The 26,968-nt window shown below is 44.1% G+C and overlaps 1 protein-coding gene and 1 long non-coding RNA gene across 2 annotated transcripts in view; both read left to right on the forward strand.

The window, feature by feature from the left end:
• Positions 1 to 26,968, forward strand: part of LOC130874428 (uncharacterized) — a 75,391-nt gene that overhangs the window by 38,202 nt on the left and 10,221 nt on the right. The window lies entirely within an intron of this gene.
• LOC130874427 (GPN-loop GTPase 3-like) lies at positions 18,120 to 19,125 on the forward strand. The gene has a single exon (XM_057769763.1). The coding sequence runs from the start codon at positions 18,155 to 18,157 to the stop codon at positions 18,983 to 18,985; it is 831 nt and encodes a 276-aa protein (XP_057625746.1). The 5' UTR covers positions 18,120 to 18,154; the 3' UTR covers positions 18,986 to 19,125.

Genomic DNA, 26,968 nt, shown 5'->3' on the forward strand with positions numbered 1-26,968 from the left:
ATGATTGATACGACTGCACCCTGATTAGAAAAGGCTTCATTTAACTTGTGCATGGTGCATGGAATTAGTTAAGGGTTGCATAGGAAAGGAAGTGATGGACTATTGTTCATACTAAATTATAATGACAGCCTTCCTAACACTGTGTATTTATTATGTAAGAAAAGAAATGTCTGGTAAAATTCTGTATAGGTTAATAACACCTTCATAATCCACTCCTTCTTTTCTGTTGACTTGAATAGCCCTCCTACCGACTTTTAATGGATTATTAGAGTTAATTACATCAATTGCAATATAATTGATTCTTAAATACTATGTAGAAACCTCACACAATTATGGAAAAACAAAAGTTATCTAGACATCTCAAATCAAAAAAGATTTGGAATTCCTGAACATTTAATCCCTGATAATCACCAGTCAGTTTGGACATTAAGATTGTATGGTGTCTTGTTTTCTCTTTGCCAGGTTTTGACAGAATTGATAGTTTTACAACATTTATCTCAATACGCATGGAAATATAAGATTAAAGCTGTGAGAGCTATTTTTTTTTCTAAAAAAGAAAGATCTCTTCATGGTTTAAAAGCTGAAATGCATTACCTGATTCATGGTGACAGAAATAAACTCAAGGGAAAAATCAAAGGCGATTTGATGCTGGGCCTTAGAAATCCCTTCTCCACAGGAGTGTAGCTTCCTGGGGGTCTTAGGGTGTTTTATTCTAACTCAGGGGCTCTAAAATCTGACAAGGGAATGAGTCACCCGAAGGGGCAAAAAAGACTCTTCCGTGTTGCCACCGAGTCAGGCACAGCGTGTTTTCCTGTCCAAACCACTGGCTGAAGAGTGTTGTGTCTTTAGCAACCTAGCAATTGATGTCACAGAGATCAAAACCGGTGTATGTAGTAGAGTCATTTGATTGTGGCTCTTTCAGTTTTAAATGGTTTGGAGGGACATGTCGGTGAGTATTGAAGATTATAAATGTGAGTTCCCTAAAGGACTCTTTCTACACAGATTAATTACGAGTGTTAGGTCACTCTAAAATGGTTGGCAGCTGGGTGCTGTGAACAGAGTGTTCACCCATGCCTCCTGTGGCTGCTCGGTCCTAGACTTAGCCTTTCCTGGCCTTCGTGTCCTTTCCTGTAAAGTGAGAGAGAACGCCTGTAAGTCTTCTCTGAGTTTCCTGACCTTCACTGCTTAGGGCTTTTGTTGTTGACAGCAACTCATCTGACTCCAATATTATCTACACTATCCCAACTCATCTGACTCCAATATTAGCTACACTATCCCAACTCATTTGACTCCAATATTAGTTACACTGTCCCAACGCTTGTACATCCATGTGCTTACATGTGTGTTTTATAGTCTTCACTAGGTTTTAAAGCTCTGAGAGCCAGGCCAGGCTGTGTCCATCCCTAACCATGCGATACTCATGCCACAGAATAGGCTGCTCGGCTGATGGTGCAGTGGGTCAAAGGGAACACTTTTTGCTTGCTCCCTAAGAGACTGCATGATACCCCAAGAGTAATGACAGTATACTGTGTTGTTATTACTTTACGGAATGTTTACTTATTTGTGACTGAGGGTCTTACTATGTAGACCCAGCTGGCCTCGAACTCAGAGAGATCTACCTGCCTCTGCCTCCTGAGTTCTGAGATTAAAGGCATACATCATCATGCCTGGCTCAGTTATTGCTATTTATTATTTTTGAGAGATTTATATGTGGGTGCACTGTGTTTACATCATTTCTACTCTCCCCCCACCACACTCTACACTCCATTCTTCCAGTGTCCCTCTCCTCCATGTCCGCCTCTCAAATTCATTCATCATCATCCCCCCCTCTCTTGCACGCACACACACACACACACACACAGCCTATTGAGTCTAATTAATATTGCCAATATATAATGAATCTCAGGCAATCTAACAGGGCTTTATCCCTGAAGAAAACCCACTCACCAACCCTCCCTCCCTCAGTAGCTCTTCAGCTTAAGGGTGGAGCTAAGAATCTTAGATCATTCTGCCATGTTGGCTTACCCATGTTGGCCTGTCTGCTGATGTGGTCCTATGTAGGCAGCCATATTTTTCAAGATCATTGGTGCAGCATCCCGGTCATGCTCAGGAGAGCCTACTTTGCAGCAGTTCTTTAGCCTCTGGCTTCTACACTCTCTGCGCGCTCTTCTGCAACGTTCCTGAGCTCTGAGTGTCAGAGTTGTGCTACAGATGTCCACTTGACAATAGACCTCCATGGTCTCTTAATAAAGCATAACTATATACATGCTACTTAATTTTATGTCACGTGAATTGTGCTTTACTCAGATGCCAATAAGATGTAAAAATCACATTTGGCTTTTCCATAAACTGAAATGCCATCCCATTTCTAACAAGACATTTGGTGAGCTGGATCAATTCATCATAAAGTTCCTGTGGAAGAGCAGTCAAAAACAGTTTCTTTTGTACAACCACAGACCTATCCCAGTAGTCGTCAAAGCAAACCACACATCTTAAACAATGCAACGCACGCAGCAAACAACAGAGAAATCAGTTCACCACGAAAGAGTCCAGAAGCAGACGCAGGACTGCGGAGGAATGGCGCGGTGAGGGGAGGGAGGCATTTCTGATCAGCAGCTCAACAGTAGATTGTTCCATGCACAGTGTCGTGACAACTGTTTCTCCATCTGGACTCAAACTATACACAGAAGTAAATTCCAGATGGAACAGAACTCTGAACAGAAAACTCCAGATCTGGGTGAGTGCAGTAAGAAGCTGCAAACACCTTTAAAAATGTAATCTTGAGTTAGAAGCGCTTTGTAAGCAAGGTGACGAAGCCAGAGGTCAGTAAGGAAGACCTGACAGACACGTCGTCATTAAAAAATTTGTTATAAAATTAATAGACGTGACAAATTGGGACAAAGGTTTGACTTATACTTTAGAAAAGGGGTCAGATCCATTATTGAAAGAGTACATACAAGGTTTGTAGGCGAATGGGAAAGACACATAAAATGAGCAATTCTCAGAGTAAATGCATGTGACTTGGGGACATCTGAATAATTGGTATAACCATGCCATAGTAAAAAGGGGCTGCCATTTCTACTACCAAGCGTTGGTTGGATATATCAGTTAATGAAGATACTGTATCTAGGCTACCAAGGACAGATATCAGTTGTGTTGCTAGGGAAAAAAAAAGAAAGTTCTAAATCATCCCATACTATGTAATTTCTGTAATAGTTTAAATTTTAAAATTTATAATATTTTTAATAATTCTCTGTACAGTGCATATACACGTACAATGTATTTTGACCATAGCCACCCCCTCTTCCTCCTAAACTCCTCCTGGGTTTATCCTCCCACCTCAACCCATCTTCTTCCAACTTCATGTCCTCTTTGGTGGAATTGGTTTTGGAGCGTAGGTGCATATAAAATGAATTTTAGTAATTTATACGTATTGAATATCTGTGGCACAGTGGGTAACTCTTGAGGTAGCATTTGGATAGGAGTAAGTACATATCTTTTCTGCTGGAAAACCTTCCTCTTTTTTTGTGCTTGACTGAACCCTATTCAAGCCACGTGGAGGTAGTTAGGGCATTTAGCTGCACCAAGCGCTTGTGAATGTGGTGTGGCGTTGTTTCAGAATCTCAGTGCATTCTGCTCAGATTCTTTCAGTCAGTAGGTTCCGGTCTGACACCGTGGTTCTAGCCTTCTTCTCAGGGCCTTCCGTACTTCAGAGTCTCTTATACAAGGACTGCCGTAGATAGGCTTTCCCATCAACTGTCCTGAGGCACCCAAGGTACCCCATCTGTCCCACGAGCTCTGGGTGCCAAATCCGTCACAACACCCTTGAACCCAGGAGTCAGCAGGGCAAAACAAGTCAACGTAAACAAAGCCTTGAGTTTGCTTGACGCCAGTTTCAGTTGTTTGGTAGCAAGGAGTTAACTAGCTAGCACTGACCTTTGGTCGTCTGGGTCTTTAAGGAAAGCTTTTCCCCCCATCCCAACAACGACTTCCTGTTCGTGGGAATCGGGAGGAAATGGAGCTGCGGCAGGAGGATGGGCCCACCCTTTTCCAGTCGTGTGGCTCATTTGTCAGGTGTCGTATTGGCACCTGGTGGCTTGTGTTGGCCCCCTGCCCACTCTTGCTGGGGAGTATCCAAATACTTGTAATAGGCGGTAGGAGACTTCAAAGGCATTTGCAAGAGAAAAGGATATTGTCATTAGGGAACTTAATGGAGAGCACTCCCAATCATTTAATGATGTCAAGATGAAAGGAAAATTTTAAAAACACATTATCCAGAGTTTTCGCTTATGTGTACTCTGACCCGTTAAAACAAAGCCATGTAGTGTAGTTGGTTTAGTGAGAACATAGCCCCATGGGTATATGTGTGCTGATTGCTTAGTTACTACATTTGGGTGAGACTATCAAAGGTACCAGTATTCGTATGGATACTATAGGTGATTTCTCTGTGGGTATAGTCCCTGCTCTAACTCAGCTTCACACAGGGACTCTGTTGGCGTCTACTAATGGAGCTGTATCCTTTGACTCAAAGCAGGCAGCTCCTGCAGTATTGAGTGGGTGTGGTAAATGAAAGGGGCAGTGTGAGCTTTCAGAATTTATTAGGAATTCTGGATGGGCACAGCTGGTTCTGTCCTATATGTTTCTATTTCCAACAAGATATAATGACTGTGGTTGGAGAGAGGGTGCAGAAGCTAAGAGCACTGGTTGTTCTTCCAGAGGACCAGGGTTCAATTCCCAGCACCTGCATGTCAGCTCACAACTGTCTGTAATTTTAGTTCCAGGAGAACCAATGCTTTCTGTGGTCTTTGTGGCACTTCAGAAACATGTCGCACAGACATGCATGCAGAAGAAACACCCATACACATAAAATAATAACATAAATTGAAAAAGAAAGGAAAAGATTAATACCTTTTGAACAATGATACAGGTAACTGTCTGGCAATCCAAGGTAAATTTATCTATGTATGTGATTTGACTGAGCTACGGCCAGAAGTCATTCAACCATAATAATGTCTACACGACGCTGTGATCTCCTCTAGTTTCTGTGATTCATATAAACTGACTTGGCTTGGTGCCTCCAAACCTCATAGCATGATCAATATTGTAGATATGAAAGATGGGTGGATCAGTCTCCCGAGGTATGTGTTTACGGACTCATTGCCTGTAAACATCAGTCAGCCTGTTAATCAGACCATCAGCAAGCTAACATTTTGATGACCTAGCCTACAGCACCAAATAAATTTTATGCAGTTTTAATTGAAAAGATATTTGTTGGATATGTGTTACATCGAATAGGATTGGATTTGCTTTGTTAGAGACAACATCTGACCAGACAGGCTGCGCAGAGACTCCTCACTTCTCAGTGACAAAGAGGCAGAGGTAAACCTGGCTCTCTCCCCTCTTCTCATTCTACCATGGTCCTCAAGCTTTAGGATGGTGCTCCCCACACTCAGGGCAAGACTTTCCCAGTCAGTGGGCCACAGACACACCCTGAAATATGCTTTGCTAATCTCCCAGTCCAATCAAGTTGACGGTCACAGTCAACCACCACAGTCTGGGTTGGTTGCGTTGTCTGATGCTTAAAGCTAATTGGAAACATGAAACTATGGACTAGTAGCCAAGGAGTCAAGAGAAGTTCTGGGTAACTGATGGTGGCCAGGGTCTGGCTTTCTGCAGGTCCAAACCCTGATTCTCAAGGTTTCTCTCGCCTGATTTCTATCTCTCTTCATTCCTCTTCAGCTTCGCTATGGTCTGTGTCCCTCATCCTGGCTCAGCCAGTCAGTGTACCGTGTTCTGATTTTTTGTCTGTATTCTCACTGTTCATTGTTTTTCAAACCTGTTTCCCTTGGTTTCTAGTTATGAACACCTCTCCCTGCTTCAGGACCAGCTCAGCTCCTCATGTCCTCCAAAATGTTTTGCAAAGACTCTATCTCTCCCCCATCTCCCTTTTCAAGCTCTCAAGCATTGCAGATTGATCATCTATATAAGCAAATCATTTATGCACAAGTCTGCGCTGTTTAACAGGTCAAACGCAGATGCCTTCCTTGTTCTGCCAGTGGCTATACACACGCCTAGAGGGTAAGGATCAATGTTCCTCTTGTACCAGTTAAGACTAATATTTAACCGTTCAAACCCAAGGTCCCTAAACAGTGGATATTCTTCTCACAATACGAGAAGCATGGAGTAAGGTACCCAGGGCTGAACGGTGTGTTTCGGTAAGATGGGAAATCGGCCTCTCTTCATACTTTTGCTCAATTTTAGCACAGATGTGCCGTGTTAGTGTTACACACTGACTGATCTTCTTCAGATACAGCATCTGTGAACCGGACAGTAAAGAGCAGCAAGACAAGCAAAGGACAGCCCAGACTTGCTGTGATGTGATGTGCCCCACTCCTTAACTTCTGCATATCCTGTGTGTCAGCCATGTTGGCGGGCCCTCTTTTTTGTAAGTGATGCTGAAAGTATTGGTTTAGTCTAATGTGTAGATGTCCCCACAAAATATGTGCTGCTTAGGAAAGAGCTATGGGTAACTAGTTTTCTAATGCTCACTTATTTGTCTCTATGATATGATGGATATTTATAATGCATGCCTCTATATACAGAAATGTATGTAAATATGGCTATATGTGTACATATGCTTACAACTGTATGTATATACATTTCCTGAGGGAATTGGTTCTAGAACCCCACACAATGCCAAGCTCTGAGTATGAGTCTCATACATGAAATGGTGTATTTAATTGCATTTAACTACACATATCCCTCTATGCAATTCAACTCATCCTTAGTCTACTTTTTGCTTTTGAGACAAAAATCTCACACTGAAGCGCCGACTGGTCTAGAAATTATTACGTAGTCCTGGCTGATCTTGAACTTGCAGTAATCCTCTGCCTCAGACTTTACAGTGCTAACAATATCTAATACCACCAGACACTATGTAAATAGTTGTCATAATGCAGGAGGGTAATAAAGGCCAGAAAACTGCCTGTACATAGACAGTTCTTTTGCAATAATCTCAATCCATACTTGGCTACAGTCACAAATCTAGGATCCAGGGGTGCAGAAGGCCAACTCTACATTTAAATTTCTGTTTTTATTTTGACATAGATATTACATATATGTTATGCCATGTGTGTAGAGACAGAGGTGGAAGCAGAGAGACAGATTATACTTCATCTGTGTCCCTCCCTGGCTGTAGATACAGAGAAATGCCATGTCTCTATACTTGAAGAAAGACATGCACATGTGGTCATGACAGTGGCATATTGTTGCAACTCACCAAAGTCCAATGATTGAAAACCTGGCTTAATAATCAGCTATTATATTAATTACCATGACTATTATGGCTAAAGACAAGTGGAGATTCCGTAAGTGTCTATTGCTACTATTTGTATATAACTGAGACAGGCCTTTTGTACTGCTATAGCTGGTTACTTTTAATCATCTAGCATTTATTGTGTATCTGTGCATGTGTGTGGGCACACAACAACCATCAGTTGCCAGTAGCTACCCAGCCAAGGGCAGGAGTTCAAACTTCTTCCTCCATCCATGTTGGGGTGTTGTCTGGCTCGATCTTGCTTAGATCTCATACATAAGGTCACAGCCATTGCTGGTGCCAGTGTGTAGTGGCCCCAGACAGCTCAGTTTCACTGTATCCATCCACCTCCTTTTCCTGCCTGATCCTGAGGCATGGCAAGCAATTTGATGCCAGGGCTTCGTGGTCTGTTTGCCTGAGTGTCACAAAGCGGGTGGGTGGAGGATCTGTGGTCTATCTACTCAGGGGCTGGCAATGCTGAGGACAGGGGGAACCATGACGTAGGACAATGGGGGGAAACGGTTAAAGGCAGACAGCACTCGCCGGAGCTGCCTTGTTTGTTTTCTTTTGAAACCTTAAAGTTATCCAAATGGAGTGTTAATTTTAAAAAAAGGCTGTTTTCTTGGGAGAAGACAATATTTTGAAATGTTTTAATTTATGAGAGCCTGTCTTCTTCGGTCTCCCATTGCTGCACGAGCTTGAACAAATGTTCACCACAGCTAATTAATTAAGTTTGCGGAGAGGACCAGCAGGGGACTAGAGACTTGAAGTAAAAGTGAGCATTTGACTATACACACGCCGCCTGCTTGAGAGACTTTATCTGGATCGAGCTGTTGCCGACTTATCCAAAGACATGCTGTATCTCTGGGAGGATCAGGCTTGGCAGGGAATGAGAAACAAGGGCTCTCGCTGGCAGCTCTCATTTGTTTCCCGGGTTTTGCCTGGTTCCGTCCATACACTATTATCCGAATGCCTTCTCTGTGGATGAAGGTGATTCCATAGCCTTGTCTCAGAGGAGAGGGCCTCCAGGGGAGGAGTGTTTTTTTTTTTTTTTACAAGTTCTTTTTTCCTCCACAAGGAGTCTTGTTTTACATTCGAGGAAACCCAAACTCAGAGGACACAGCTCTCACAGGCTCCATTTAGAAGCCATGGAGTGGGGATGTGAGCCCATCCTTGTCTGATCATTGGTCTTTTCAGTGGTACCCATGACACAGGGTGGCCAAAGACGGCAGGGCATCCTGGTAGCCTCCTCCTGTGTGGCTTTGTGAACAGATAAGGACAATCCAGGGAAAGACCCAGAGCCACAGAATTTAGAAAATGATCCTTATCCAGGATTTGTTGACCACCATCGAGCAATTCCAGGTCAGATAGATTTCTGAAAAAGACTTCCTAAACTATGGCCTTTGGGCTTCCGATTACAGTGGGCTGGCCCTACTTCCCTCAGAAATTTGAGTTCAGAACGAATATTGAAAAGAAGGTGAGGGCATTAATGTCAGACATGGAGATGGAATGGGAAAAGTGCAGAGGAGAGCCCAGGACAGCCTCGGGAGTCAGGAAACTTCGGGGCTCTGAACAGAACAGCTGTGACCAGAAAAAGGAGGCTTTTTTGAACAGGGAGGTCATATAGAGGTGGAGACATCACCATCTTCTGGTTCCTACATCCGGTGGGCCTCTTAGGGTCTTCACCTTCCGGTCATCATGATGATGCGTTAACCTTGCCCAAAGCCGCCACTTCCATCTCATCACTTTGCCCTTCACACTCAGGTATCACCATGGAGACTGAGACTTGCAGAGATGTTTGTTCAAAATGGTCCAGGCAGATTCTCACTTGGGTTAGTTTGCTTTGTGCTGCTGTGATGAACACTGTCACCAAGAGCAACTTGGGGAAGAAAAGGTTTATTGACTGAGAGTTTGGAGTCTATCATCAAGGGAAGCCAAGGAGGGAACCTGGAGGGAGGAACTGGGGCAGAAGCAATAGAATTCTGCTTCCTGGCTTGCTTCCAGGTGCATATCTAACTACCTCTCTAGATCAGCCCAGGCCCACCCTACCAGGGATGACATTGCCCACAGCACATCCACCTTAACAGGAATGGCACTGCCCACAGAGGCTGCACCCTTCTATGTCAATTAGCCATCAAGAAAATGCCCCACAGATATCCTCATGGGGTAATCTGACAGAGGCAATTCCCTAATAGAGACCCCAAATTCCTGGGTCTATCAAGTTGACAGTCAAGTTTAGCCATCACAGGTCGGATCATAATTCTTGCTGAATAGGCCAATGGACATCAAAAAAAAAAAAACAAAAACAAAAAAAAAAAACCTTGTTCTAAACAATTGTTCCTAGAATATCTGGGCACAATTGCATATGATTTTCTTAGAGATTAAACACAACAAGCATCCCATGAGTTTTTCATTGAGTTTATAATGACTATTACCACTAAAAATTTATGAATTCAAAATCAAAATTACAGTGTCTGAAGCTGGAGTTAGTGAAATAAAATTCTGTGAAAACTTTTTACAAAACATAATCTTGATAAGGCAAGATATCCGAAATTTGACAGATGACAATGCACAGTGGTGGGTGCTGTGAAAGATGGATTTTCTGCGGTCAAAACTGCTGACCAATAAACAACAGCGCTCCGTAAATTCCTACGAAAGAGTCAACTACATGAAAATGGTGCCAGTGAATTCAGATCCATATGGGGGAAACCAGCCAAGCCTTGACTGTGCTATACAGAAAATACTCTTGGAATTTGTTTGGGAATCTCACTTCTGAGCAATTTGCAGCAAGCTTTTTGTTTCTGCTTGGGTAACTACAAAATTAGGATAAAGCAGGAACATTTTCACTTAAAGTTCTTACTTATAAAGACATTGTTCTTAAGCCTTTGAGAATTTCATGCATGCATACAATGCAGTTTGATTATATTCACAGCTACTTCTTCCCCAACTCCTCCCAGATCAATCCCTCATACCCCTCCCCCCTCCTCATTTCATACCCTTCCTTCTTTTTAACAAGTGACTGAATCCAGTTTGTGCTTCCTCTATATTCGTGAGCATGTGGCCATCCATTAGCGTGACAGCCTACCAGGGGCGACATCGTTAAAGAAGATGGACTCTCCTTCCACGAGCAGCCGTCCATTGTCCAAAGCTCCTTAGGTATGGGGAGGGACAGATCATGAGCCCCTCCCACTCCACGCTGCATTGTTGACTGGCTTGGTCTAGTGCAGGCAACCACATCTCCGAGTTCATAAGTGCAGAGGTCCTGTCCAGAAGACCCGCTTCGATCCTGCTCCACCCTTCTCCAACCTCCGACTCGTAGAACCTTTTCACCCCCCTCTTTCTTGATGGTCCTTGAGCCTCGTTGAGCGGTGTGATAGAGATGTCAGCATCACACTTGTGGCTGAGCACTGCATGGTGTTTATTCTCTGTGCTCTGACCAGTTGTGAGTTTCTGCATTAACCCCTCCAGTGCACAAAGAAACTTTTCTGATGCGGTCTCAGAGTTGAATTAAGCTATGAGTGTGGGGATTAAAATTAAGAGAACAGTTTGATTCTATGTCTATTTAGCAAAATTGTAGTAGTAGATTCATCCCCTGGGGCCTATGAACTCGCAAACCATGGGCTCTTGGCTGGATTTACAGATACTAGGTCTTGTGAAGTGGGCCTTAACTCTGGGCAGAAAGTGATTGTTGCCCCCACAACATTTATGCCACTGTTACACCATAGACATATTTTTACTACACTGGTCAAACATTTTACTTTTAAAGATACTGAAGGAGAAAGAAAACTGTTAGATGAATTAAAATTCCAGGGGGAAACCTTTTCGTGTCTAAGCCAAGGACACTGGTCATTACCTTTCCTGGATACAACTGTAAACATGGGTCAGTCAGACTTGGCTTAGACTGAGGGGCTTTACTGGGGGAAGATAATCCTACAGAGAGAGTTGGCCAGATGTGTCCTAGATGCCTCAGCCAATCACCTGGAAGGACTTTTGCGGAGGAATGAAGTTTGGTGGAGGATGAGACTGAGAAGGCAGGCTGGAAAAGGAGATCAAAATGTCTCGTGGCCTCGAAGTGCTTGGGAAATCACCTAGATGGAAGTTACCACAGCAAGCATGCAGCTGTCACTCACAATTCCAAAGGGAGAAAAACAGAATCTGACTGAAATGAATTTTGTTAGTGCCACCAAGTTTGCTTGATTTTGGACTAGATTCAGACTATCATAATACCTCCTCCTACTTAATGTGAAGCAGAAGACAGTGTGAATATATTCAACAATTGCCTCAAAGAAAATTGCCATACTGCGTCACAGAAAGAAACAGAAATGTAAGGGCTAGAAGGATGGGTCAGTGGGTGAAGATACCTATCATCAGGGCTGACAGCCTGTATTTGGTTGCTGGGACCCACATGGTAGAAAGAGAGAACTGATTCCCACTGGTTGTCTTCAGACTTCTGCATACACCATATCATCTCCTCTCCACACACATAATTAATAAATAAATGAATAAATAAATATTTTATAGAGGAGCTGGAGAGATGACTAAGCAATTAACAGCACTTGCTATTCTTGCAGAGGACCTGAGTTCAGATCCCAGCACTTACATCAAGGGCTCACAACTACATGTAACTCCTGTTCCAGAGAATCTGACTCCTTCTTCTACCATCACAGGTACTGCATGCTTGCAGTGTACAAACACACAAGCAGGCACACATATACGTAAAAATAAACTTAAGAAGGGAAAAATGGAAAGAATTGAATGGATAAAAAGGGACATGTGGGACATAAGTCTAAGATATGTGTGGGTAGAAGTTCAGAGAATAGGGCAGCGTCTCAGGGTTTCTGTTGCTCTAAAGAGACAACATGACCTCAACAACTCTGTAAATTCGCAAAGCTGTCTTTCAGTGGCCGTTACTTTTTCATGACAGGAGTTTCTTCATGGCGAGAGAATGTGTAGCTATGAGGCTTTGATGAGAGAATCAACCTGTTGCTCTTCCCTGGAAGCAACGTTTAGCACCAATAACCTTGATCATCACTAGCATCTGCTACTGAGACAGATGCAAGCAGACCAGAGGGAACAGACAAGAACATCAGTCAGATCCCCTCATAATAGCAGGCAGATTTGAGTCACCCTACTTGGGTGCTGAGAACCAAATTCAGATCCACTGTAGGACCAGCAGGCACTTTTAACTGCTGAACCATCTCTTCACTTCCTATATTTGCTTTTCTAGATTTACTCAAATGATATAAAAAATAAATGAAGACATGAATATTGCAAAAGAAGCCATCCCCAGTGTAGAGACAAGTGGGCAGTAAGAATATGCTAGAACACATGGGTGTCTATGGATTTCAAATGCCATCTTCTCTTTCTTTTGAAGATAGCTGTGTTTTTTTGGTTCAAATATTTGTCCACACCCATGCTGTGCTCTTCTGTAGCTCTTAAGGCTGTTTGCCTTCCTTCTGTTTTCTGTCCAGGTCCTCAGACAGCACTAGTCAACCCTGGTACTGTATCAGGATTTCCATGCCTCTCAAATACATGGTCTAGGTCTGAGATTGGCTCCTGAAACCTGGAATCACCTACACACTCCTTTAGCATGGAAATCATTAGTTCAGTTCTTCTACAGAACCTGGAGATATCTGAACTTGGGCCTTTCCATTCAGGCTCTGAAGTTCTTTGCTTGCCTTGGTCATTTCCTCTACTAGAGATAGATTTTAGTCTGGCATCTCTGGCTATTATCTGGAATTTGTCATATGTATACTAAAATTCATTCATTCATGACTTCCTTAATTTTTTAAAAAAATCTTGAAAGCATTTTAATTTATTAATTTAGGACTTATTTGTGTGTGCTTGCGAAGTTCTGAGGACAATTCACAGGCATTATAGTTCTCTCCTTCCACTATGTGGGTCCCAGTCACGCATGGCAGCAGGTGCCCTTACTTACTGAGTCATCTCCTTGGCTCCTTAATGTATTTTTAACAATCATTAGCTATGTATCTGGCACCATGTTACATGCTGAAAAGAGAGTAGTGAACAAAATGGTGAGAGCCTGTCCTCAGAGAGTTTGTGCTCCTGTGGGGAGGGAGGTGTCAATTAATCAGACAAATACACAGGCAATTACAAACTGTGACAATAACTCCAAAAGATGAGAAGAAAATTCTAAGTGGTAGCTTTGAGGATTTGCATCTCCTGTCTTAGTTAGGGTTCCTATTTCTGTGATAGAATGATGAGGGGTTCCCCTCTATATTCTGTGAATATGTTTTACTACCATTGGCTAATAAAGAAGCTTCTTTGGCCTAATGGCAGAGCAGAATAAAGCCAGGTGGAGAATCTGAACATATATATATATATATATATATATATATATATATATATATATAGAGAGAGAGAGAGAGAGAGAGAGAGAGACAGAGAGACAGAGAGACAGAGAGACAGAGACAGAGACAGAGAGAGACACAGAGACAGAGAGAGACACAGAGACAGAGAGAGAGAGACAGAGAGTAGGTGGAGTCAGGGAGATACCATGTAACTGCTGAAGGAGAAAGATGCCACTGGCACCTTTCTGGTAAGCCACAGCCTCATGACGATACACAGATTAATAGAAATGGGTTAATTTAAGATGTAAGAGCTAGGTAGGAATACACCTAAGCTCCTGGCCAAGCAGTGTTGTAATTAATATAGTTTCTGTGTTATTATTTGGGTCTGGGTGGCTGGGAAACCAATGAGCAGTCTCTGCTTACAATAGAACACTATGACCAAAAGCAACTTGGAGAGGAAAGGGTTCATTTCAGCTTTTAACTTGCAGGTTATACTCCATCACTGAGAGAACTCAGAGCAGGAACTCAAGGCGGGAACTAAAGCAGAAAACATGGTGGGTTGCTGATGTGGGATTCCTCTCTATATGTTGTGAATATGTTCTATGACCATTGGTTAATAAAGAATATGCTTTGAGTCTATGGCAGCACAGAATAGAGCAAGGCAGAAACATCAAGCAGGATAGAGGAGAAAAGAAAGCAGAGTCAGGGAGATGCCATGTAGCTGTCAAAGAAGAAAGACACCCACCCCAAAACATGACCAGTGAACCATGAGCCTCATGGTAAAATACAAAATAATAGGAATGTGTTAATTTAAGATGTAAGAGTTAGTTAATAGGAAGCCTGAGCTATTAGGCCAAGCAGTGTTGTAATTAATATAGTTTCTGTGTGATTATTTCTGGTCTGGGTGTTTAGGAAATGAACAAGCAGCCTCCACCTACAGGAGGTTATGTAACTACTTTTTTATATAACTCAGGTTCACTATTCCAGTCTCTGGGGAGATAAAAACAGACACAGTTATCTCAGTTTGTAGATTGCAGATTCTTCATGACCAGGCTTGGTAATGGGTTCTGGTCACAAGGGGAAAAGGGAAACATCTGGAAAGAATGGAGTAGAGGAGTTTAACTGAAAATCCTCTGTAGACAGACCCCAAGGCTGTGTCATAGCATTTTTCTCAGTCTGATGTCATCCCTAGCCCAAGTCACATTGTTTAGGGGAGCCCACCTGAGATGACCATGCAGACACAGTCTATCAGCAACTGTCTTTATCCCAGCTGACTGGAACTATACTCAGGTATTTGGGATCCAAGTGTAGCACCAAGTAGTTAGGGAAAGAGGTTTTTTTTTAAGGTGAAAATCACATCTTGGTATCCCACTCAGCAGTTTCAGGGGGGAAGTTTTGTGCATGCAAGCCATTCAACAGAAGCTAAGATAAGCAGTTAGGTGGAGTTTTCCATGGGATTCTCCATCAAGGAGATTAGATTTTAGTTAAATCTGAAATGTCCTCAGCAAGAATACAAAAATGGAGGAACCTCTGAACTGTCTTGCCCTGCCACATTTCCCCGTGGTTCTATGGGAATAAATCAAATCATTGATTCACCTGTTTTTGTTTTTGAGGGAGTGCATAGTTGATCCTAAGGACTTGTAGCTTAAATGAGTTTATTCTGTTTGATGTAGATGGCCATACAATTGAGGATGCAGGGTTCCATCTTTAACCTCATCATAATAAGAATCATCAGCCAGGCTAATGCTGACAGTAAGGTGGTCAGCCATGGGGACTAGGTTAGCAGAGACCAATACCAATTATCTGATCTAGGTCTCTTTTCTCCCCTTTCTTTGAGGTTTTCTCTGACCATGGCAAGATTTCCCCTAAGTATCCTGACTGGTTGGCATAGAAACAGCAAGTTTCCCTTGAGGCCATGCAAAGTCCTCCCTGTTTCAAAAAACAGAGGTCTGGTTTCCTTCAGTTTTGTGGGAGTCAACTCTCTTTGCGAGGGAGTCAACATGGCTCTCCAGCCCAGGAAGAGAATTCACCAAATGGCCAAGTCTAAGTCTATCTGGGAACAGAGTTCTCTAAAATTTTGGTGCCCAGAAACCAAGGCTGAGGTGCCTATGGTAGTTGCACTGGCTGTTCCTATCCAAACTAGGATTGGGGCCAGACTTGCTGCCCCTTTGACTTTGTTAATATTGAATCAGGGTCAATATGAGTTCCCCCATCTTCTCCATTATAGGCGTATTCCTGGAGGATAAAGAGACCAGTGTACATAGACTGGGGGTGTGGCTTTCCAGTGAGCCCAAAGGGGCGCATTTAGTCGAACCATTAGTACAAGCCAGGTAATTTGAGGACTGATAGAGCTTTCATAAAATTATAATCCTTGAAGGCCCTTTTCTGACCACTTTCCTCAATAGCCTGATTTACTGGCCCCCATCCCTCCCCTAGAGCCATATTGCTCCATCTTCAGAAGGCTGGAGCAGAGGTCCACCCGAAAGATAGTTTCCCATCCCCAGTTTTTCTGAGTTCCCATGTCCATGTTTGTGGCTGATGGAGACTGCATATCCCAGGTTAGTAAACTCTAAACTCTAGTCAATTTTACCTTTAAGAGGTCCAAGTTCTGTCATTCTCAAGAGAAAAAAAAAAAGACACCAGCTACTTTGACAGCAGTTGGGGTGGTAAGGATCGCTAGGTAGGGTCCTTTCCAGGTAACTTCCAGGACCAAGGCAAGGATCTTCTTTGTCCAAACCAAGCCTCTTGGTTGGAACTCATGAGTAGTTTCAGAAGTGGAAGATGGCAAGATTCCCTTCTCAGTCTGGTCAATGGCATGGCCAACTTTCTGCAGTCTATAAAGACTTGAGAAGGGAGTGACTAGAGAATTCTGCCTGGGGGATCTCGCAGAGGAGGTCTCCTAAACATAATTTTAAAGGGAGTGAGCCCCTCCCAGTAAGGAATATATCAGGCCCTGAAGAGGACAAAGAAGGGAGGTTGGCCCACGGTTTCACTAGTTTCCAGGACTAATTTGGTCAGTCATTTTTTCTGTCTGACCTCAGCTCTGTGAGTATAGAAACAATGCAATTCCTAATTAATATTGATGCTTTTGCCAGATTTTGAGACACCTTGGCTGTGAAGGTCTGGCTATTGTCTGGCTCCAAAACTAGGGATGATCCAAACTGAGGAATTACTTCATGAAGATGCTTCTTCAAAATATTGGACCAGTCTCTTTTGGGGTGGGTAGCCGCCCTGAGAAGGTGTCTTGAAATACCAGGGAATGTTTACAGGAAAAAATAGTGGGTCTGTTTTCATAGAGTTCATCTCCCAATGTCCTCCATCCCATTTCCTTGAGCCCAGGTCCCTTGTGATATCTTTATCCCCATTTTAGGGCTTACCTGCACACAGGTGGCACCTTTATTTTTTTTTTTTAATTTTTTTATTTTTTTGTTTTTTTTCGAGACAGGGTTTCTCTGTAGCTTTGGAGCCTGTCCTGGAACTCCCTTTGTAGACCAGGCTGGCCTTGAACTCACAGAGATCCGCCTGCCTCTGCCTCCCAAGTGCTGGAATTAAAGGCGTGCGCCACCACCGCCCGGCTGGTGGCACCTTTAAAAGTGGTAAAATCAGAATCTCTGAATTTCTAACGTAATACCTGTATCTGAGGGGTTCAGCCACTTTGTGGTCCCTAGGTGCATGGCTTGGTAGAGCTCAGTGATCAACTGCCTTCCCAGACTTGTGGGAAGGAAGGGTCTACCACTGGCCGCATTTGCCATCCTTGCCTATCCTGTGGGGCTAGATCTTGTCTCACCCAGTTTTACCCCGGGGTATATTGTGAGTGACCTGGTACGCTGGGCTCTAGTAGTGGCATCAAGACTTGAGGAAGCTCCACTGGTTTGAGGACCACTTTTCTGGTGGCCAAGTCAGCCACTCTGTCACCTCTGACTTCTGGGGGTCCCCTTTTTGGTATCCTTTGCAATGGACCATGGCCACCTTCTTGGGTAACCAGATAGCTTCTAATAGGGCTAAGCATTTCTTTCCTCGTGGTTTCTTTTCCTGCTGAGGTTAGCAATCCTCTTTCCCTATATAGAGCCCCATAGAGAGAGAATATTTCCAAAGCATAGGGGCTGTCAGCGTGTATGGTGGGAGTCTTGTCTTCTCCCAAGTGAAAGGCTTGGTCAAAGCTGAAAGCTCAGCTGGTTAAACTGGGGCTACCCTGTGACTCCTTATTGCTGGTGTCAGGAAAGCTGTCGTGAAGTAGGGACGCGTTTTCTATAGACATCCACCATTGTCTCCTCTGACCCTGTAGGTTCTGGTTTTGGGTTTCAGAATGACTTACACCAAGTCATTTGATATCTCTTGATAAAAAAATATGAAAACACATTTATGAGCCCTTTTGGGGGTAATTTTATAATAGTCTTAAGTCTTATGTGCTGCCCTTGCTTACCTAATCCTATCTCGGACAAAACTGTTCCTATTTGTGAACAAGACCTTGTCTGGGAGACAGCAGAGAACCCAGCCGGCCGGAATGCCTCGGTAAGCGCAGCTAGTTATGGGGCCCGCGGGCAGCAGGAAGAGCACCTACTGTTCCACCATGGTGCAGCACTGTGAAGCCCTCAACCACTCTGTTCAGGTGGTCAACCTGGACCCTGCAGCAGAGCACTTCAGCTACCCTGTGATGGCTGACATCCGGGAACTGATCGAGGTGGACAATGTGATGGAAGATGATTGTCTGCGGTTTGGTCCCAACGGAGGATTGGTATTCTGCATGGATTACTTTGCCAACAACTTTGACTGGCTGGAAAACTGCCTGGGACACGTTGAAGATGGTTACATCCTTTTTGACTGTCCAGGTCAGATCGAGCTGTACACACATCTGCCTGTGATGAAGCAGCTGGTTCAGCAGCTTGAACAGTGGGAATTTCGAGTGTGCAGAGTATTCCTTGTTGATTCTCTGTTCATGGTGGAATCTTTCAAGTTTATTTCTGGCATCCTGGCGGCTCTCAGTGCCATGATTTCTCTAGAAATCCCACAAGTTAACATCATGACGAAGATGGACCTGCTGAATAAGAAAGCCAAAAAGGAAATTGAGAAGTTTCTAGATCCAGACATGTACTCTCTGCTAGAAGATTCAACAGGTGATTTAAGAAGCCAAAAATTCAAGAAACTGACAAAAGCTGTGTGTGGCTTGATCGATGACTACAGCATGGTTCGATTTCTGCCATACGATCAGTCGGACGAAGAGAGCATGAACATTGTGCTCCAGCACATCGACTTTGCCATTCCGTATGGCGAGGACTTGGATTTTAAGGAGCCAGAGGAACAGGAAGAAGAGTCTTCCTCCATGTTTGATGAGTATTTTCAGGAACGGCAGAACGAGTGAGGTTGACTGCACAGTGACCATCTGATTGTGGCTGTAGGAATGCATTTCTGGAGGAGGTGACTGGAAGCTGCTGCTTGTTTTAATGTAAACAACACTGGACCCTCCCCGCAGTGAGCCTGGATTGTGCTTGGAGCTTTGAAACCATTACTCTTTCTTTTTCTTTCTTTTTCTTTCTTTTTCTTTTTTTATGTTTTTTTTGTTTGTTTGTTTTTTTGGTTTTTTGGTTTTTCGAGACAGGGTTTCTCTGTAGCTTTGGAACCTGCCCTGGAACTAGCTCTTGTAGACCAGGCTGGCTTCAAACTCATAGAGATCCACCTGCCTCTGCCTCCCAAGTGCTGGGACTAAAGGCCACCATTGCCCAGCGAAACCACTACTCTTTTAAGAGATTCTATTCTGAGAGCATCATTTTGGATAAAAAAAAAAATCAAAGTAGCAATTGATGCACAAAGACTTGTATATAATATAAATCAACCGATCCACACACATATATCTCGTGTGTGTGTGTGTGTGTGTGTGAGAGAGAGAGAGAGAGAGAGAGAGAGAGAGAGAGAGAGAGAGAGAAAGAGAGAGAGAGAGAGTCTAACTTTATTTTTACGGTTGGATTTTGGGTTTTTGAGGGGTTTTCTTTTGATTAATTTGTTTCTGGAGAGAAACAATTATTGTAACAAAGCCATATATCTCCATCCAAATGAAAAAACTGAAAAGGTATACATATATCTTACTTTCCCAAATCAAACATGTATTATTTATATAATTAAAAATTAAAACTGTGTTTTGAATATGTAAAGAAAAAAAAAAGACCTTGTCTGGTATCACCAATGGAAAGTCAGTCAGATAAGACCGGAGAGATCAGGTCAGTCATCTGCAGGGAACCAGCAAGGTTGAGGGCTGAAGTCTTGTGGAACCAAATGCAGGGTTGATCCGGAAGCAAGACTTGATATTGGGTTACCCGGGTGTCACATCCATCTCTGGGGGGCCCTCGAGAGGGCCTCCACAGAGTGTGGGACTCCAGAATCCATTGGTGCTCTAAAGTTCGTTTGTCATCCTCTTTAACCAGCACAGCTGTGGCAGCTGTGGCCCTTACACACGCTGGCCATCTGGTGAAATGTGAAGTGACCTCTGCAGAGTGCAAGGTGGAGGAATCTCAGCACTGCCCAGCCTGCCGCACCCACCGAAGACTGCCCATGTCAGGACGGGTGTGCTGAAGTAGAATGTTTCTGTGGAGATCTCCCACTGTCTCCTCCTACCTCCAAAGGTTCCGGGTTTTGTTTTCAGAATGACTTACACCTGGTCACTTGGTATCTCTTGACAAAAATAAATATAGAAACACATTTATGATGCTTTCAGGGTATGCTTTTATAATTAAGGAGTTGAATGGTTCTATTTTTTCCCTCAGCTCGCGGTGAAGCCCTCTGTTGAGCGGCCTCTTCCTTTCCCAAATGGCAGTTGCATGTCTTGTGATCATCTTGACTCTCCTCTTCTATCTGAGTGTGAACTTGACTTACACACTAATCACATTTATTTTGATCTGCCAAGAAGGTGGCTATTTCCAGTAACACCTTTCTTATCCAGGAATGGACTCAATTATTTTTCCCTCTGAGATGATCAACTTTAGTTGACTTACTAAGAGGACAGGACAGGGAGGATAGGCATCCTCTTTCTACCACTGAGAAGTCTGGAGCAGCTCGCTCTCAAGCACAAATTCTTCTCTCTCTCCTAATAGCATTGGCCAGCATTAGCACGCAAATACTTGCAAAGTGAAAAATAATACACTTCCCCAGTTCCTCATCCCCGGGTGGGGAGCAGGGTAGGAGGGGAATCAGGACAGGAGACAGGAAGACAGGGTCTGTCCATGGTGCAATCACATTAGCTTGACACGGAGCTACATGTTTTCTGGAGCAAAGACTGAAGCCACTAAAGCAGCATCGTGGGGTGTCAGCCAAATCCCGACCTTGTTCTCTGTAAGTGAGTAACTGTGAAACACCTGCAGTGATGTCAGGCTGGGTTGGTGGTTTGGATTTCAGCGTTTGTTGTATGCTTGTAATGCCTCATTTGGACTGTGTTGTGCTCCTCCTCCATTGGTATCTGCAGACATCAAGACACTGTCCTGGTTTGGGGTTATGAGCAGTGACCAGCCACTTGATTCCAAGAGATGAGCAGCCCATAGGATTCCTTCTTCCCTGAATTCTCCTGCCCACTGAAGGCACAGGGAAAGCTGGAGTGATGCTCAGGTCGCGGAGGGCAGCGCCTGGCCCTGTGTGCATCTGGAAGGCGTGTCTCCTTTAACATCTTCTGCATTCTTCCTGTTGCTCCAGCTCGTCTCACTCCCTTCTTATTTCCAACCTTTACTCAAAGCTTTCAGTTAGTTGTTTCAGTGTTTCCACGAATCCAGGCTTTTAGCTTTAGATGTGGGTGCTGGCTCTTCTAGGGACCTGCTTGGTCATCGTTGATAGTTTGATGGGTAAAGAGGCAGCAGGTACAGTGGAAATAGGGTTATAGCAAAAGGCTGAAGGGGGTTCTTTGCAGCTCTGCTCCAGTTACTGATGGCTCTTGGCCTTGGACATGCTCTTGCCTGGGGCCTCAGGGTCCTCATCAATCGGGTAAAGATAGCACAGGGTCCCCATCGCTCATCTCACTTCCCCTCCGTGGAATTTGCTGGTTCTCTGTGGGTTTGCCACATTAGGAAGCACCAACCTTGCATCTCTGTTTCTTCTGAGAAACTTTTATTCTTTAACAAATAAGGAGGGAATGTGAGGAAAAAGCCCTGAGGTAGATGCCATGTGACTTTTCTTGGGGAGACATGCACAAATATCCATTCACCCCAGATAGGGAATCAAGGAGAGATCAAAGAAACAAGTCTTCCCAAATCTAGCTTAGTGAAACAGTGAGATCATTGCAGTAACTTACAGGATCATGGGGGATGCAAACGCAGTGTCATCACTGAAGTCCTGCTCCAGCATGGGAGATGACCCACAAAAGCTGAGTCCTCGGAGCTCCCTGCCCGACTCACAGGCAGCTCAGCAGAAGAGCACCAGCCCACCAGTTGCTACTGTTGCTATAACTTTTGGTGGTAGGGGAGGAGGGCAATAGAGTTTCTGAGCTGTGCAAGTTTTAGGAGCTTCCTGAGACTTGTGGATTATTTGCTTCCTAAACTTAATCATTTCTGTTTACTTCCTGAGTCTTAACAAGCCTTCTTCTAGTAGAGACTGTTACAATTCTGAAGGAATTGCAACACTTGATTTTTCAAATGCAGTAATATAATGAGGGCAAAATCTATTTTATTAAGCTGTGGTTTTTAGCCTACAAATAAGATCCGACCTCCTGCCTTGAAGGGGAAACAGTATTTTCTGCCAGCTAGGAGAATGTTTCAAAGTGGAGTTCGCTGTTGATCTTAGGGATTGTACTTCAATGCAGGACATAATATTATTCAAGTAAAACTGTACTTTTGGAAGGAAAAGGTTAAAGTTGGCTACTGATGTTCATCAGGAGATGGATATTTAATCTTTAATCTCTCGTCCGAGGCCTTCACTTTGGATCAACTCATTATCCCGAATAAACGATGTGTCATTCCCATTATTCATGTTTCACTGCTGCCAAAGTATCTGGACCTGGTTTTAGTGGGGCCATTCATTTCAGCCCATTCAGTATTAATCTCCCTGCTCACATCTTTCCTGTCCTATGTGCTCTTCCTTGTTTGCTTTTATGTTTTCTGCAGAATGTTTATAAAAGGATAATCTTTTACAAAGCAGACAGAATTTTTGTGTATGAACGGCTCGGTTTAAATGCCTCATTGATATATCATCTGAAAACTCAAGTAGTCAGCAAGCCCTGAGCTGTTGAGCCTACTGAAAACGTGAGAACTGCTCTCTCCGTTCAGGAGCAAAGGTGACAGAAGGGGCCCTGGCTTTGTGGTTATAGGCACATAGAGCCTTCATAGCCCCAACAGACAGGGGCACCCGGATCTTAGAGGGGGATAAGACAAGCTGCGTTGAGCTCACCTGGTCGGGGTGAAGGGTATGATGGCTTTATGACGTCTTTGCGGCAATTTTCTCAAACTGTGTTGTGGTTATGCAAACCCTGATTCATATGTTCGCCTGCCCCAGTTTTTGCTAAACCCATTTGAATGTCCGGAGAGTGACCATGCGATGCCGCTCAGTGGCTCCTTTATGTCTGCCCTATAGAGAAGCAGTAGAAACCAAGAAGGAAGCTACATAGAAGAACAGCTTCTTCCTTTCTCTCCCCCATCTTCTCTCTCCTGGACCTGGGACCATATCCAGACAGCTCTCTTGTTTGGAAGAGGTAGACACCATTGCATTCTATTACGGACAAAGAAGGCTCTTTTGTGGAAATTTGCATGGGGTCACAAATATGCCGCCGATGAAAAGCCTTAACAGATGGACTCTGAGAATAGGAATGTGTTAAAGGAAAAAAAAATTAAATTCAGTGGAACAGGATTGCAAGCCTGGCCTTGGTGGAAGCTGAGCACAGGAAGCCACACTAAGCAAACACTCTGTCCCTTAGTGCATGTTCAGCTGGTAAAGAGAGACGCGTGCCCATATCTGAGACACAGGCTGTACTTGGGCTTGTGGTTGGCAGGGCTGTAGGAGGAAAAAATAAAGCCTCCCAAGTTGCACAGTGCCAGAATGGTATGTGCCTCCTTCAAAGAGGGGTTCTCTCCAGCAAATTGATCATTTTGATAGCTCAATAGGAAGGCTTGCTGTTTTCCAAGGCATGTCTTTTGCATAGGCGAGAATTTTTGCTAACACTTTTTACATTTCTTAGGGAAAAACTAAAAACAGACATGTGGTTGTGTCATTCCAATGACACAGACCCTGAAATACTAAGGGTCTGCCAAAATCTCTTCTAAGATCTCGGCTATAAAAACACTCAGAATTTACCCATCAAGACTCCATCAACAAGAGACATTATTTGTGATTTTGTTTTAGCTAATTGCTCCTATTGTTGGCCATTTGTTGCAGTGTTAATTAGGGTAAATGCTTGTCTGAGCCTGCGGTCCCCACCAAGATGAGGCCAGAAAACTATAGGGAGAAAACTCCCTAAGGTGCTCTGTGTAGTCTTTGAGAAATTGACAACCAAAGGGCAGATCTTCTAAATCTAAAGGTCTGTGTTTAGATTGGGTAGCAACTGGGAGAGACCGGGCAATTCCCATAGCAAGGCTGGGTCAAGTGCAATGCCTACAGACAAAATGGCTAGGAACCATGACAAAGAGTTCACTTCTGACTGCAGGGAAACTGAGGGTGGCTCCTTCAGCTTTGAAGAGCTCCTTCAGAACACGCAAGACAGCTCGGGAGGGGCAGCTCTGCTTACTCCCTAGGTGTTTTAATGGTGCATTTATGATCTGGGGGTGGGGCTGTTCGTGTGTGCACGTGAGGTCATAAGTCAATACAGAATGTCTTCTTTACTATTTTGTTTTGTGAGACAAGGTCTCTTACTGAGCCCGGAGCTAGTGCGAATCACCTAGACTAACGGGTCAGTGATCTTGAGGGAGATGCCTCTCTTTCTTTCTTTGGGACTAGGATTAGAAGCAGTGCACTGTGGCACCTGAGTGTTTAAAAGCTTGTATATTGGAGATGGATATCCATGCTGAGACTGAGCCATCTCTCCAACCTGTGATAACTTATTTGGAACTTCACTTTTCCAGTCCTCTTTTCCCTCTACAGATACTTGGTCAAGCCTTCCTCCTTCTATTTCATTCTTTTGCTTCCCCCCTACTCCTTTTTCTCTCTCTCATTTCCCTTTTTCATCTCAGAGCAACTGGAGGTCATGTTGCGTACAGATGCCTTGATCTCCTCTTCTGAATGTTTGCAGTGTTATTATAGGCAAATGCAGGCAGCACCCAAAGCATCTAGGGTGAGAACAGCCAGTCCAGCTCATTTCGCAGTTTGGCATCTGCCACTCAGAAGAGGCTGCCTGCAGCCCTGTGTGGAGAGGGCTCTGGGTTCAGAACAGTGCTTTGAGGGGACAAATGTCCTGATCAACTGGATGTGACAGCAGAGGACACAGGGAGAGTGGCAGAAATTAGTCCATCCTGGTCTATACTGGGGCTTCTTCTCTGTGTCCCAATTGACATTACAGCTGCCTGAGTCTTTGCTGTGGGGTTTGTGCAGTAGACATGCAACCAGATACCCGACCTCTACCCAGCATATACCAGCGGCACCCCTGCATTGTTGACAGCCGAAACTGCTTCTGGATATCACCAGCTGTCCTCTAGGGAGGAAATAGTCCATGCTCTAAAACCAGTGTTTTAACTAATTCCCACAGAACTAAATCAATATTGGGCAGTAAATGAGCAGGACAAAGGGGTGTAAGGACAAGGGGCGTTGTGAATGGGGAGCTGTGTAAGGAGTGTCTGCTGTGTCATCGCTGTGGCCCACCAGACTATGTGCCAATGCCCCTACTCTCACATTTGTGAAAAGATGAGGCTCTTGGGGGAATGGAGTCCTAAACCACAGTCAGAGGGACTAAAGCAACACTGGAGAGCTTTAACTCTCCAGGTGGGTGGAGCTCTGGGCACCATCATCAGTGTACAGAAGATCGCAACAGACATGGAAGGATGCTACTTAAGGCAGCTCAGGAGTGGAGTGGGCGGAGGAGCCCAGACATGGGAGACAGGACAAAGCTCCCTTGAAATTCTGTGTGTGTGCCTGTGTGTGTGTTGTGCATACATGCTCGTCTGTGTGTGTGTATGTGTGCATGTACACATGTGTGATGTCATACACAACCATGAAGGGTCAGAGGCAATGCTGGGTATTCCTCAGCCACTTTCCACTTCATGCATTAGAGAGGATCTCTTGTGGAAACCAGAGGTCACCGATTCCCCTGGTCTAGCCAGATAACTTGTCTTGGGGATCACTTGCCTGTGCCTTCCAAGTGCTTGGATTGCAGGTGGTCACCACATCTTCCTGACTTTTTGGTGGGCTTCGGGGATACAAACGCTGGCCCCCAGGCTCACATGGCAAGCATTTTATCCACGGAGACACCTTTTAGTCTTTTATGGTGAGACACTCCCTAGATCCTGGGATTCTAGGAGATGAGAGGTGGTACCCACCATAGACTCTCGGGAGAGGACGGCTGTAATGCAGACATTCTTTATTTGACCCGGTCAGAAGTTGATCCTCAGCGAGTAGCTGCTAGCCTATTTGATGGAATGAACCAGTGCCTCCAGGACACATTCAGAGTGTGCCAATCAATCCCAGGCCCTGGTTCCAGACATGGGCACTGACCTTGTAGCCCAGGCCATTCGAGGGGACAGTGATGCAGTCTGCTTTAGTCTGAACTCTGCTTCTAGTTCAGAGACTGAGAGACAATGAACACGTCCAAGCATACCTCCAAAATATCTGAAATATGGGCAAGTGTGCAGGGAGGGCAGCGTCCTGTGTCGAAATGAGGGTTAGGAGAAATGATTGAACCAGTCAGGGCCTTCAGCGGTGTCATATTCCTTCCCTGAGCTTCTCGTCCTGAATCCTGCCATCATCCTCTCCCCTAGTCATATAGGAAGTAGGAATAGAAAGAGCCTCCTGGTTTCTTTCAAAACTTTTTTATGTGCATGTTAATATTTTTCCAGTGTGTGTGCATATACTTATGTGTGTGTGTGTGTGTGTGTGTGTATGAATGTGCATGAGAAGGTCAGAGGTCCACCTTGAGTATTATCCTTTGGGTGCGGTTCACTTTTTTTTTAATAAAAATTTTATTTGCTTAGAAGCATTCAGAATGTTAACAAGTAGCTGCAATTATTATTATTATTACCTGCAATTACAGAGTGGTATTCAATTAACAGAACAATTATCTTTGTATAAGCTGCATCAGAGACAACTGAAGATAAAAAAGAAAACCACAACACTATGCTCCCCATATATAACTAATTTGTGCAGTGCACCAGCAAGAGCCTGCTTTAAATTTCCATGTCAGTTTCCATCCCCAGACTGCACCAGGCAAGGTTTGTGGTTACTGAAAACTCCACAG

Source organism: Chionomys nivalis, chromosome 5 (genome assembly GCF_950005125.1).
Source record: "Chionomys nivalis chromosome 5, mChiNiv1.1, whole genome shotgun sequence".
NCBI lineage: Eukaryota > Metazoa > Chordata > Mammalia > Rodentia > Cricetidae > Chionomys > Chionomys nivalis.